Below are 13,838 nucleotides of genomic sequence, written 5' to 3'. Positions count from 1 at the left end.
TAGTCGTCCCTCTGGTTGACCCTACTCCTCCTGCTCTGCGCCCCTCCTGGGGCCGTCTCCTGCCGGGTGATTTTGGCCGCGGGACGCTCTGTCCCCGAGGAGGTGTGCCTTGCCCGCCCTGGGAAAAGGCATGTTAATGGAGAGACCTGGATTTCGCGGCCGCGACGGCCTTATTGTCACCCACCCAGCGTCCCTAAAACCATGAATGTAGCGCGCCTCAACCTGCACCCTCAGTGTTCTTGGAAGGATCGTTCCCTTTTCGCCCTCCTTGTCTCCACCCTGTTCGTGAATTTAGGCACGAAAGGTGTGCTCTGGCTTCCTTTAAAATTATTCTTTTGTTGGCTGTCTTTTATAACCCGGCCCTCCTTGTTCTCCACCCTAAAACCTTAGCCTCGAATGAGTGGAAGCTGTGACTTTATCATAATTTAGTTCTGATTTGGAAACGATTAGTAGACGAATGCCTTGAACGATTTAGGATTGCTTTGCCATAGAGTTATTTTACGTGGTTCTTACTCTTTTGCAGACCATGAAACCCTCGGGCACGCCCCTCCAGAAGCTATTAACCAAGACAATCTAGTTGTTTTGTTTGTTTGTTTGTTTTTTTTAAATAAATCCCTTAAGACACTTATGAAGTTTCTTGTTCTGAAATTGTTGTACTGCAATGAAGAAAAGGAGAAAGGTTACTTCAAATCTTGACGAGAAGATCCACCTAGGCTACCATAAAGATTCTTCAGAAGGAGATGTTGCAGTGGAGTGTGACGAAGTAACCTACACTCATTCCACAGAAAGACCGACTCCTGAAGCTCTTCACTGTTACCAGGAACTTCCCCCCTCGCCAGATCAGAGAAAACTTCTGAGTTCTTTGCAGTATAACAAGAATTTGCTGAAGTATTTAAATGATGACAGGCAGAAGCAACCATCTTTCTGTGACTTACTTATCATAGTAGAAGGAAAAGAATTTAGTGCACATAAAGTTGTTGTTGCTGTTGGCAGTAGTTACTTTCATGCGTGTTTGAGCAAAAATCCAAGCACTGATGTTGTCACCCTGGATCACGTAACACACTCAGTTTTTCAGCATTTGCTTGAATTTCTTTACACATCAGAATTTTTTGTGTACAAATACGAAATACCTCTTGTTTTAGAGGCAGCAAAATTTCTGGACATTATAGATGCAGTTAAATTGCTAAATAATGAAAATGTTGCCACTTTTCAGTCTGAGCTGTCTGAAAAGTCATCACCAGAAGAAACACTAAATGAATTAACTGGAAGACTATCAAATAATCATCAGTGTAAATTCTGTAGTAGACATTTTTGTTACAAAAAGTCTTTAGAGAATCATTTGGCTAAAACCCATAGGTCCCTTTTATTAGGGAAAAAACATGGGTTAAAAATGCTGGAGAGAAGTTTTTCCACGAGAAGATCAAAAAGGAATCGGAAGTGTCCTGTTAAGTTTGACGACACCAGTGATGATGAACAAGAAAGTGGCGATGGGTCAGACAATTTGAATCCAGAACATTTTGATAAGGAAAAGTCCGATAGAAATGATTCTGAGGACCCTGGAAGTGAATATAATGCTGAAGAAGATGAGCTAGAGGAGGAAATGTCAGATGAATACTCTGACATTGAAGAACACAGTGAAAAAGATCAGAATGATGCAGAAGAGGAACCTGAGGCTGGTGATTCTGTAGGGAATATTCATGAGGGGTTAACTCCTGTAGTCATTCAGAACAGTAACAAAAAAATACTGCAGTGTCCTAAATGTGATAAGACATTTGACCGCATAGGTAAGGAAACTTTTTTCTGTCTCTAATAACTTACTTTTCTGGATATTTTAAAGGTGATAGTTAAAAATAAACTTTGAAGGTAACTTTTAAAAGGAATATTTAATGAAGATGGGTATTTGATAGGCATTACATATTTTATCCTGTTTTAAATTTCTTTCGATTCAGGAATTTAAGGTTTTGGGGGGTTTTGTGGGGTTTTTTTTGAAGGAATTTAAGTCTTTCTAGCCTTTATTTTCTCTTCCTCATGCCCCACTAAAAGGTGACAGATCATTAGTTCAAGTATTTGGTATGGAAAAACTCCACAGAGTATTAATAATTATGAATGTGGTGCTTTGATTTATATGTTAATTTCATAGCTAAGTGCTGTTTTCAAGTCATAGAAAATTGAATTAGATTATATTAGATTAAATTTAGTAGTTTGTCTACTATTTCCCCTTGAACATGGCAATATCTGAATTAGAAATGTAGTCCCTTCTCAGTGTAGGCTTATAGTTAAGAATAAAACTGAACTGGATATAATTTAATTCTGTTGGTAGAGACTTTTGGAAATGTCTTGATTAGTAGTAGTCTTTGGTTATTACAATAACAAATCAACTTTTTCTTTATTAGAAAAGTATATGCAGGAAATGTGATCTCTAACCTTAAGTTAAAAATATGTCCGTGAACATTTAATTTCAAGAGGTCTAATATTTGGAGATATCGTACAGGAACTGTTCAAATGTGAACTTTTAAAGTGCAACAATTATTTCTATATAAATCATAGTTATGAAATTGTGAAATATATTCCACCACATACAATGATAAAAGGAACATTTAAGTTCAGTTTGACCTTGTAAAATTACTTCTACGGTTTAGTATATCCCCATGTATCTTGCAGTTTTGAGTACTTATGTTATTGGGTTAGGTGGAAATTGATTTTATAAGGTATTAGTAATCATTTGCTCTCGAAATATGGGACAGTACACGCTGTGGCATAAGTGGTAACCTTTTTTGGCTTTTTATTATGCCTTTGAATCTCCAAATCAGAATATTTTTGACAATTCAGTTTAATAATTAGTTATTACTGTTTTTACTGTGTTTGAGGCTCTGTATAAAGGTGGATAAAATAACTTTTCTTGGGTAACTCTATTGGAAGAGCATAGGAATATAAGGAACTTGCTAAACTCAGCCTGGATAAATGTTCTCTTAGGGTTATAAACAAGTGCTATGGGGAGTATAGAGAAGAGAATAATTTTTGATTGGGACACTAAGAACATGTTATCTTTTCAATGGATTCTACTTCTTGGACTTTGTATTCTTAGTGCATGCCTCCCTCTGTTCTGCCTTAATTTGACCTGATTTGACTTGAGATGAGTAAGCAGGGGTCAGTTCCCAAATGGCATTGTAGGCCCAATACTTACATCTCAAACACAGCACTGTGAGATTCTTTGAGAGAGAGGAGTTCTATGTTCAAGTAAGATTGAAAAAAACTATATTGTATAATTCATGGTCAGTATTAACTCCGTCAAATTCTCTGGTAAAGAAACCTGGTAATTTTATTTAGCCTGGCATTTCCTCAAATTTTGCTGTAAGACACTTTTGTGGTACTTCTTGTAATTTCCAAAAAACAAACAAACAAACAAAAAAAACCCCTACAGTTCTTTGCACACGGTTTGGGAAAACACTGCTCAGGATTAAGTTGCTGATGTACTAAGAGGAGGATGTTTTGCAGCTTTTTTTACCAAGGGCAGCCTAGATAACTGTGAGAATCAATAGGTCACATTGTAGACTTACTTGTAGCCTCCTTTTCTGAACGTATTGGACATTATACTCCTCTTTTACCCACGCTTCTCTTTTGCTTAAGCCTCCTTGGGGCTGCTTGCCTTTCCCCAAGATTAAGAGAGAGAGAAAGATTGGGATTGAAATTCTGTTATACTAGTTAAAAAAGCAGGAGTTATATGGATGTCAAACTGTCTGCACTTTTGAGTCCAGGTCTTGGGCAAGTTACTTAACCTGTCTGCATTCTTGTTTCCTCATAGTGGAGTGGGATGGTGCTAATATAATGCAAATAGTACCTTCTCGTGGAGATTATTATGAGGATTAAATGAGATAGTCTTGAATCATTCAGAATACTGTGTGAAATTTAGGTGTTCAAGGAATACTAGCTACTCTTATTGTTCATTAGTTTAATATAGTTATCGAGTATCTCTAATGTGCCTACTACTGCTAAACAGCTATGAAATGATGTACTCTGTGTTCTCAAGAAGGTTAAAGTAATGAATACATGCAAAAACACAGTCATACTGTAGTGAAGATAATCTCATCAGGAAAAATTCAGAAGACTAAAGGAAACAGGGAAGATTTCATAGAGCAGGTGGCATTTGAGCTGAGAACTAGAGAATAGGGAAGGATTTATAGGGCAGAAGGACCAACATATGTGAATACGTTGAGGTATATTGTGTTCTGGAAATTGCTGAAGGGTGGGTGATCTCACGGTGGGTGAGGAGGCATATTGTAAATGACAAGAGATGAAGATTGGCACATAAGCAGAGGTTAAATTTTGCATGGTTTTTATGCTGTAACAGAAGAGTTAAGATTTTATCCAGTGAGTGACCGAAACTTGAAAAAACTTTGACAAAGGAAATGAGAGCCTGTTGAAGTTTTAGGAAGGTCTTGCTGGCTTCAGTACAGGGAATGAAATTTGAAAGGACCAGAAGTATATTGTGGGCTTGGACTAGGAAGATGAGTAGTGTTGAGAATGGGCTGTTGGATGAGGGTAGATCAGAGAGTTGCACTGAAAATAGATTAAGTGGACTGGGTGATGGATAGAATTTAATTGTGATTTAGGAGAAGACTTGTGTTTCTTAAATGTCCTCCCTCCATTCTCATGTCCACCAGAAATCCTGTTTATTCTTAAAAACAAAAACAAAAAGAAAAAAACGGTTCAAGGACTGTTGAAGCCTGGTGTCATCCACATTCCTGTCATATGATTTAAAGATGTCTACCTCGATTTTTGGTTGTTATTTATTTCTCATGAGATTTTAAGCCTGAAATTTTTGTATCTTTTGGTTATTGCCCTTTCTTGATACCCAGGGTCGTTTCAAATAACAAGTTTTCAGTAAGCTCCTATTTAGCTCAACTGAATTGAAAGGTGAGTGTCTGACTTAACTTTGGACTTGGAAGAAGCCAGTTGGGCTTCTTTATCAGGTTCTGACTTTGCTGTCTTGGAGTGGGTTATGATAATTAATGAATAAGCTGTGGGACCTGCTGGAACCATTAGCTCCACAATATGTAGTCCACTAATTTGATTCCATTACTTTGGATCTTTTATCCTTTCTGATGCATTTAATAGTTGCTTGGAGTGGGACTTCTGATCCAGTTATATTTTTCCTTAGGCTACCAGCTGTCTTCCTCAGTCTATTCTCATGCAAATAAGAGTCCTTTGACCTTTCCCCCTTAAGGTTAAAGTGGGTGAAAAAACCTAGTGGGTGAAAAGGCAAAAATAGGGAAAAGATGACAGATGGGATGAGAGAGAAAATTTGGATAATTTATCTTTTTTATTGTTCCTAGTGGGAACTAAAATCTTTCCTTGGATTAAATTTACAATCTCTTCTAGAGGTAGAAAATGTTTTATAGCTTTTTAAAAAATGTGACTCTCTAGACCATCCTGACAGAGATTCCAATTTGTTCTTAATAGAGAAGAGTTATAACAGTGACACAATACTTTAAGGTTAAATATCTTAGTTATGTATTCTTTAGAGTATGCCATATGAATAAATTCAAAGAATAATAGAAGATTTAGCAATATCAGATATATAATGAGCTAATTTGGCGATGTTTCTCTTTGTAAAAACTGCTCACAAAACCTGACAAAGGTAATTTTGCATGACCTATATGGGGGAATAATAAATTCTTAAGCACAAGGTCAAGTTTTTCATGTGAAAATTTCTTTAGAAGTGTCTTTTCTTTCAGAAAAAATTCTGTGGATGAAATTTGTTAATGTTATGTGTTTTGGTAATCAAGAATGGTCGACGTAGTAGATTATTCTCTGAAGGAATACAATGTTTTATTGAAAATTTATTTGAAATGCACACTTTGATTTATTGTTGAATTTTCCCCACCCCATAAAAAAAGAAGAAGTGGATATAGATGACTATATTTATGCTGAGTGCCTCCCACACTGCTACCAATTTTCTTAAATATGCAATTTAATATCTAATTAAAATTTTTCCCCACTGGCCCCTGGAGATCTACCTGACTCTCATGGGGTCAGTGTTTCCTCAGAAGTTATGTCTTTCTATTGTTCAGAAATGCAAATCCATAGAGATAACTGGCCTTGCAATGCCAATATGCATAAAATTGAATTAATAACTTAACAAAAAAGTTTTTTCACTTTAGATATTCTTAATGTCATAATGAATCATTCAAGTTTATATATTTTCATTGGTCTCCTTGGACTCATGAATTTATTTAAATGAATTTTTTAAAATTTTGGCTCTTTTGGTTTAAATTTTTTTTTTCTTGGTTAAATCTTAATTCTGGTCTGTAGAAAAATGGAAGTTTAATAGTTAAAGGTGCTTTTGATTTTTAAGTTAACTGTCATTTTGATGGTTTTAATATTCAACTACATGTAACTTAATCATTAAATTAATCGTTTAAAAATTACACAGTATACTCTTGATTTGTTTACATTTTTTCCATAAGTATGTGTCATTTATATAATTTTAAAAAGCAAGTTTAATAAAAATGAAATGTGAAAACTTTCATAGTCAAGGAAAACTTTTTAATTCCATGCAATGACCTCAATCTTTTCAAAATTAAAATTGTGGGATTTTAGTACATATTGATAATGTTTGGATTCTGTACTTTTTATCTAATTGATGTGTAATAAAGGTTAAGGATCTAATCATGCATGCCATATTATGATAGAAAAAGAATAAGATCAACTCAGAAGACATTTTCCCAAAGATATTATAGCAGTAATGGTCTGATTATACCCTGAAAAAAACAATATAAATCTGTGTTTGGGATAGTTCAAGGTCAGAGATACGTATATTATTATACAATATGCATATTTACACATGTGCTTATACATAAATTGAAGCAAAAAAAATGCACAAAACTAGTGTTAGTACACTCTGATATTTTCTACTCTATTCCTTTTTCTCCCCACTGCTAGTCACAACTCAAGTAATTTATTTCATGAACACTAATGAACTTTAGTTTGTAAAACACTGACTTAAACCATAACATAGTTCAACTCTTGTTCTATAAAACCTACTTATCTGTAACATTTATCAAAAGTCATTTCAGATTTCACCTTGTGGCACACAAGAACATTTCCCCCAATTAGTAGTAGATTAGTAGTAGATCACACAGCTAATTTAGCAGATGACCAAACACTAAATTTTCTAACTACGTATATGTAAAAAATGCATCAACCATTATCTATATGGTCTATATATAAATACCTAATGGATTTTTCATCATACTTTTGTTTTTCTTGGCCCATAATTGTCAGCCTTCCCTCTCAACCTCGAGGAAAATACTTTGGTTCCCTTCCCTGGGTATTTTTATGTAAGTGCAATGTAATTAATTTTTAGGTAATATACTATGTGTTTATTAAACTTAATCATACATAAATATATATAATAGATTGGTGAACTCATTTATTTTATTAAGTAGAAAAATAATTATGATTGGGGTGCCTGGGTGGCTCAATCTGTTAAGTCCGCCTTCGGCTCAGGTCATGATCTTGCAGTTCATGAGTTTGAGCCCTGCATCCGGCTCTCTGCTGTCAGCACAGAGCCCACTTCAGCTCCTCTGTCCACCTCTCTCTCTGCCCCTCCTCTGCTCTCTCTCTCAAAAATAAACTTAAAAAAATAATAATTATGATTATCTTTTTTCCTCAGTGTCATAGAATATTTTGGGTTTTTTCTAATTTCTGTGATCTACATAGAATATTTTTTAAGTATATGACTGAAATACCATACTTTTACATTAGCTTTGGCCTGAAGAAAAATTTACACATTTATTTTGCAGGACAAAGCAAAGCTAGCTTTTAATTGAAAAGTGCTTCTCTTACCAATAGTATTTTTTCTTATTTTTATTGCTTTTTGCTCAAAAGAATCCTTGAAATTTCTATTTTAAGCTACTAGATGTGCACATTCACAACTTCTATTACAGAATAATAATAGCCAACGTTAATTGATAACTTAGACACCGTTAGAAGTGCTTTAATGTGTATTCATTTATGCCTGTGACAGTCGTTTGAGGTAAATACTTTCATTCCATTTTTTTCAGCCGAGCAAGATTTGAGGCATAGAGACGTTATTTGTTCAAGGTCACATAGTCTGCTATTTAAAGAGCCAGCATTCATATCTAGGTACATGTATCCAGGATCTGTGCCCTTACCTGTGATGCTGTTCCGTCTCTGGACTTTAGAAATTTCTGTTCTTAATAACGATGTGAAAAAATTTTAGTCTAAGTAGGAATATAAATAAACATTAAGCCAAAAAATATCTTTGTATTTCATTTTTTATTGTAACTTTTTCTCCTGGAAAGTCTATGTTAAAATTTCTTGATTTTTTTTTTTTTTCCCCTGTTGGAGAAACCTATAACATTGTACAGAATTTAGGTGTGTATCCAGATAATACAAATCTCACATTAGTATGATTCCTGGTATCTGTGCATTGATACCAGTTTATTTTTTCCTTTTCCTGCTTTCCCTGATACTGCCCATATATGTTGGCTTCAGCACTTTAGCGTTACACATGCATCAAAGTACAGGTGATTTACTTGTTTTCTAATATCTTAGGAGTTGGAGAGATATTATATGAATATGTTGTAGTGAAGTATAGGTTTTGTTGAGAATTCTAGATTTGTCATACCCTTTCCAGATTACCTTCTGTGGGAAGAGAATATAAAACTATCATATATTATAAGATACATAAGCATATTATTTTTCCTTTTTAAGATGTTTTTAAAAGGACTATCAAATCTGAAAATTTCAGTTCATGGATATACATAGTAAAAGTAAAATATAAAAACACTAAGTGTTAAATGAAGAATAGATCTTTGCTGAAGGTCAATTTTAAATGAAAAAAATATGTATATTTTATGGGGCGCCTGGGTGGCTCGGTTGGTTAAGGGTCCGTCCGACTCTTGGTTTTGACTCAGTTCATGATCTCACAGTTCACGAGATCAAGACCTGCACTGGGCTCTGCGCTGGCAGTGTGGAGTCTGCTTGGGATTCTCTCTCTCCCTCTCTCTGCCCCTCCCCTGCTCATGCTCACTCTCCCTCTCTTTCAAAATAAATAACATTTAAAATATGTCTATATATTTTAAAGTTTTAAGTTCCGACAATTTGCCAACAGAATGTTAAGCAAATTTACCCAAAGTCTTGTTTTTTAAAATGTGTAAACACGAGGGGCGCCTGAGTAGCTCAGTCGGTTGAGCATCCGACTTTGGCTCAGGTTATGATCTCAGGTTCCAGCCCAGCATCGGGCTCTGTGTTGACAACTCAGAGCCTGGAGCCTGCTTTGGATTCTGTCTCCCTCTCTCTGCGCCTCCCCTGCTCACGCTGTGTGTGTGTCTCTCTCTCAAAAATAAATAAGCATTAAAAAAATTGTAAACATGAATAATTTTTTCTAATGACCCAAGTTTTCAAGGAAGGCAGTGAGGTCAAAGTAATAAGTGTTGAGGTTTATCAGAGATATATACCGTATTTTAGGTATAAACTTGTATGTAGGTGTGTGTGTATTAAATGTTACTAGTCATGAGATTTTATTGCGCTGTCAAATTTCAGTCACTTTGTACCAAATACAATGAATTTAATTTTAGTTTCTCTCTTCTTATAGGGAAATATGAGAGCCACACACGTGTTCACACAGGTGAGAAGCCCTTTGAGTGTGATATTTGTCACCAGCGCTATTCGACAAAGTCTAATCTAACTGTTCACAGAAAGAAGCACAGTAATGAAACAGAATTTCATAAGAAGGAGCACAAGTGCCCTTATTGTAATAAACTTCATGCAAGCAAGAAGACTTTAGCCAAGCATGTTAAGAGGCAAGTATTATCTTGCTTCCATAATATACTTTATTGTGCCTTCTAATTTAAATATGGAGTAAGCTAAAAACATTTATGGAGTGCTTGTCTCCAATTCTTTCGTTGCTTAGTATTTTGCAAACATTTTTGATTGCAAATATATTTGATTACAGATATATTAAGAGCAGCAAATGTTAGTTTATATTTTTTATTGATGCTATTGAGATGAAGTTTTTTTTTTTTTATTTTTTTTATTTTTTATTTTTTTTTTTAATTTTTTTTTTTTTTCAACGTTTTTTATTTATTTTTTTTGGGACAGAGAGAGACAGAGCATGAACGGGGGAGGGGCAGAGAGAGAGGGAGACACAGAATCGGAAACAGGCTCCAGGCTCCGAGCCATCAGCCCAGAGCCTGACGCGGGGCTCGAACTCACCGACCGCGAGATCGTGACCTGGCTGAAGTCGGACGCTCAACCGACTGCGCCACCCAGGCGCCCCTGAGATGAAGTTTTTTAATGTTGAAACAAGAACTATAGAAGTTTAAGATAGCATTTTGGTCATCCTGGTTTTTATTTTGGGTTTTGGCAAGTATATTTTCAAAATCTATGTTTTTAGACCTAGGAAACTTATTCCTCATGCTCAACTTTGTCTTTAGTGTATAAAAATTTGTGAGAGAAAGCATGTTTAGTCAGTGTTCCATATTTAACTTTAAGAAAGGAAATTTACTGAAATTTGGACTAAAAAAAAAATCAAGTGAATTACCTTGAAGATTATCTGTGAATAGCTAGGTTTCTGAATGTATTTAAAATATGATTACATTGTCTTTGACTATTTCTGCAGAAATTTAGGCATATACATTCATTTATTAAATGTTAATGATACCTATATTCTTAAGGTATTTACATGTGTCTGTCTCTTAATGAAAGAAATCAGTGCCTGATTCTTACAGTCACTGTTGACAGATCATATGGAATACTGACTTAACTAATGTAATCTTTTCCTAACAGTCTTTTTTTTTTCCTTATAGATTTCATCCTGAAAATGCACAAGAATTTATCTCCATTAAGAAGACTAAGAGTGAAAGTTGGAAATGTGATGTAAGACCTTTTAATTTGTAGTAAAAAACCAAAATAAATATAATGTTACCTTTGGGGAAAGTAATTAGATGTTAAAAAAATATAAACTTAGCTTATCTCACTTTTAGAATCTTACACAAAGTTATCTTAATATTTATAAATTAAACCCCATAAGGGTTAGTGTTTAGATGGTAGACCTGATGGAAATCTTAGTTTTTATTTCTTATTTAAAAAAAATTTTTTTTTTCTTATTTATTTTGAGAGAGAGACAGAGGGAGAGAGAGCAGGGGAGGGGCAGAGAGAGCAGGGGAGAGAGAATCCCAAGCAGGCTCTGCACTGTCAGTATGGAGCCGGAGCCCTGTGCAGGGCTCCAACTCATGAACTGTGAGATCATGACCTGAGCCAAAACCAAGAGTCAAACGGCTCAACCGACTGAGCCACCCAGCGGCCCCAGTTTTTTAGTGAAACTACCATACCGTGTACTTATGTTGTGTATATACACTGACATTATTATACTAACAGGAGTGTAAAGTGTTTAGAATTTTCCCTCCATTTCTAGTTATCTGTCTCAAAACTCAGGGACCTTTAACAACTGTCTTATTATATTCCACCATTTTGTGGGTCAGTCATCTAAATTTGGAGGACAGCTTTGCTAGGTAATTCGGTTCCACATGTTGTCATCTGAAGTCACTCAGTTGTTTTCAGCTGACACAGATGGTCTGGTGTGTTTTGGGGCCACTCATGGCTGGAACTTGATGTTGGCTGACAGCGAGGAGCTTAGCAAGGACAGTTGGCTGGGGACCTTGGTTCTTTTCCCCTTTGGTCTTTTCATGAGGCTACTTGATCTTTTTTCTAGCATGGCAGCTAAACTCTAAGAAGCCTAGGTAAAAATGATAGGAGTTTTTAAGGCCTAGGCCTCAAAAGTCACTGAGCATCACTTTTAACACATTCTGTTGGTCAAACAAGTCCCTACAGTCAGGTCAGATTTAAGGGGAAGGGAATTTGTTTCTGTTTTTCCAGTAGTAGCAAAGAATTTTTAGATACCTGTTGTACCACATTCACTAACATCTTTTTCATTATTTAGGTAAATATTGTTTAAAGGAGTCACAAGCTGTCATTTGTCTTCCTTATTTTCAGGCTTCAGTGTATTTATACAGCAAAATTTTCACTGTCTCTCTGATTTCAGCTTGCAGGAATTGAAGTTAGTTATTAATTATTTGGGTCTACATAAGTTGGTTTCTTCTCCTTAATAAGCTTAATTATACTCAGCTGTAAAATGGTGATAATAATTATATCTACCTCGTAGGATTATTGTGAGAATTAAGTAAAATAAACCATGAATTATTTAGCATGTGCCTGGTATATAGTACATGCTATATTATTATTGTTGTTGTTACTGTTGTCATTGTTAACAGCCCCCGCCTTTTTTTAATAAAAGAAAATTGAGACTTTATTTTTCAGAGCAGTTTAAGTTTTACAATATAATTGAGAGGAAAGTATATTGATTTCCCATACCCCACTGCCCCCACAAATGCCTGTTCTCCCCCATTAACAGCATCCCCCTGAAGTGGTATATCTGTTACAGTGATGAACCTTCATTGACCTCCCCCTTTTTAAATCTTGTGTCTGCCAGATTTCTCTAAAAAGCTGTATCTCTTCCTTTTGACTACTTTAAGAGATAAATTCTAAAATTATTTTTCTGCAGTTTCTTGCTCCTATTCCTAATTACGTATATGGCAACAATAATAAAACCTATTTATGATATATAAGTGATTTAAAAATATAAATTTAATGGATTTTAGAAATCTTGGCTAGAATTAAGGTATTAAGGTTACTGTGTAATCCTAGAAATTAGCCTATTAGAAATGTAAGGAGTGGAAATTCAGCAACCTTTAGTATGAATTTAAAAGAATTCCTCCAAGGCTTTTTTCTGCATAATTAAAATTTGATTCTATTTTGGGTAACTTTTCTGTTGGGAGAAATTTTCCTTTAACTGCTTGAATTCATGAGTTTATTTCTCATCATGAGCTTTGCATTTTATTTTTAATTCAGGTTTCCTTATGTTTTGCATACATTTCTCTTAGATTTGTAAGAAATCTTTTACTCGAAGACCACACTTGGAGGAACATATGATTCTGCATTCTCAAGATAAACCTTTTAAGTGTACCTATTGCGAAGAACATTTCAAATCACGATTTGCACGGTTAAAGCATCAAGAAAAGTTCCATCTGGGTAAGCAAATTACTTTTTCTAAAAGCAGTCATAGTAATTATTGATTATCACATCATGCTAGAGGAGCCTGCTGCTGTTGAACCACTTAGGGGAAGGAAGTCAGATAAAATGGGAGGAATACTGGATTTGCTGCTGTTCCTAGAGATGAGTATATATGTTGATGTTTTGTTTTGGTGGCAGATGTGTCTGTAGTCATAAACAGCATTTATTCATAGTTAATTGGTGGATAGATCTCTGAGTGCTTGAATAAGGCATTTTTGTTGGAAAAAAACTCTTTTTTTAAGGGAATAAAATTAACTTAGTGTATATGGAATTTAGCATTGTATTTGACGAATCCTCTGTTTAATGCTTACGGCCAAGGTGGAAACCTGTGTGCCAGATGGTAGTACAGTTAGGTACATTTATGACAGTCAATACTGCTAGGGAATTGTCGTCATCCATAGTAGAGGCCGTTTGCTGTGCAGCATTGGTGGTGTAGTGGTGAGTATGGCTGCCTTCCAAATTATAGGCGTGTGTAGCTAATACACCAGAAAATAAAGATTAAAAAAAAAAAACAACTTTGTGCTATACAAAAGGTTAAAATAAATGAAGTTAAAAGTAATTGAGAGTAAATACAAAGTCATAAACATGGGAATTATCTGACCTTTGGTCATTGGGGATTACAGAACTATAAAATGGTATAGAATCCAAACTCCTTTATTTATAGATGGGCTTAAAAGCAG

The 13,838-nt window shown here is 35.1% G+C and overlaps 1 protein-coding gene across 1 annotated transcript in view; it reads left to right on the top strand.

The window, feature by feature from the left end:
- The window catches only part of ZBTB41 (zinc finger and BTB domain containing 41), a 48,279-nt gene that overhangs the window by 228 nt on the left and 34,213 nt on the right, over positions 1 to 13,838 (top strand). Inside the window, exons 2-5 of the mRNA XM_058701773.1 lie at positions 524 to 1,784; positions 9,623 to 9,830; positions 10,836 to 10,905; positions 12,969 to 13,116. Of these exons, the coding sequence (XP_058557756.1) occupies positions 662 to 1,784; positions 9,623 to 9,830; positions 10,836 to 10,905; positions 12,969 to 13,116 (1,549 nt within the window). The 5' untranslated portion in view covers positions 524 to 661. The remainder of the gene's footprint in view (positions 1 to 523; positions 1,785 to 9,622; positions 9,831 to 10,835; positions 10,906 to 12,968; positions 13,117 to 13,838) is intronic.

Source organism: Neofelis nebulosa, chromosome 15 (assembly GCF_028018385.1).
Source record: "Neofelis nebulosa isolate mNeoNeb1 chromosome 15, mNeoNeb1.pri, whole genome shotgun sequence".
NCBI classification, from domain to species: domain Eukaryota; kingdom Metazoa; phylum Chordata; class Mammalia; order Carnivora; family Felidae; genus Neofelis; species Neofelis nebulosa.
Note: the sequence above shows the minus strand (reverse complement) of the source record. Positions and strands in the feature narration are given on the sequence as shown.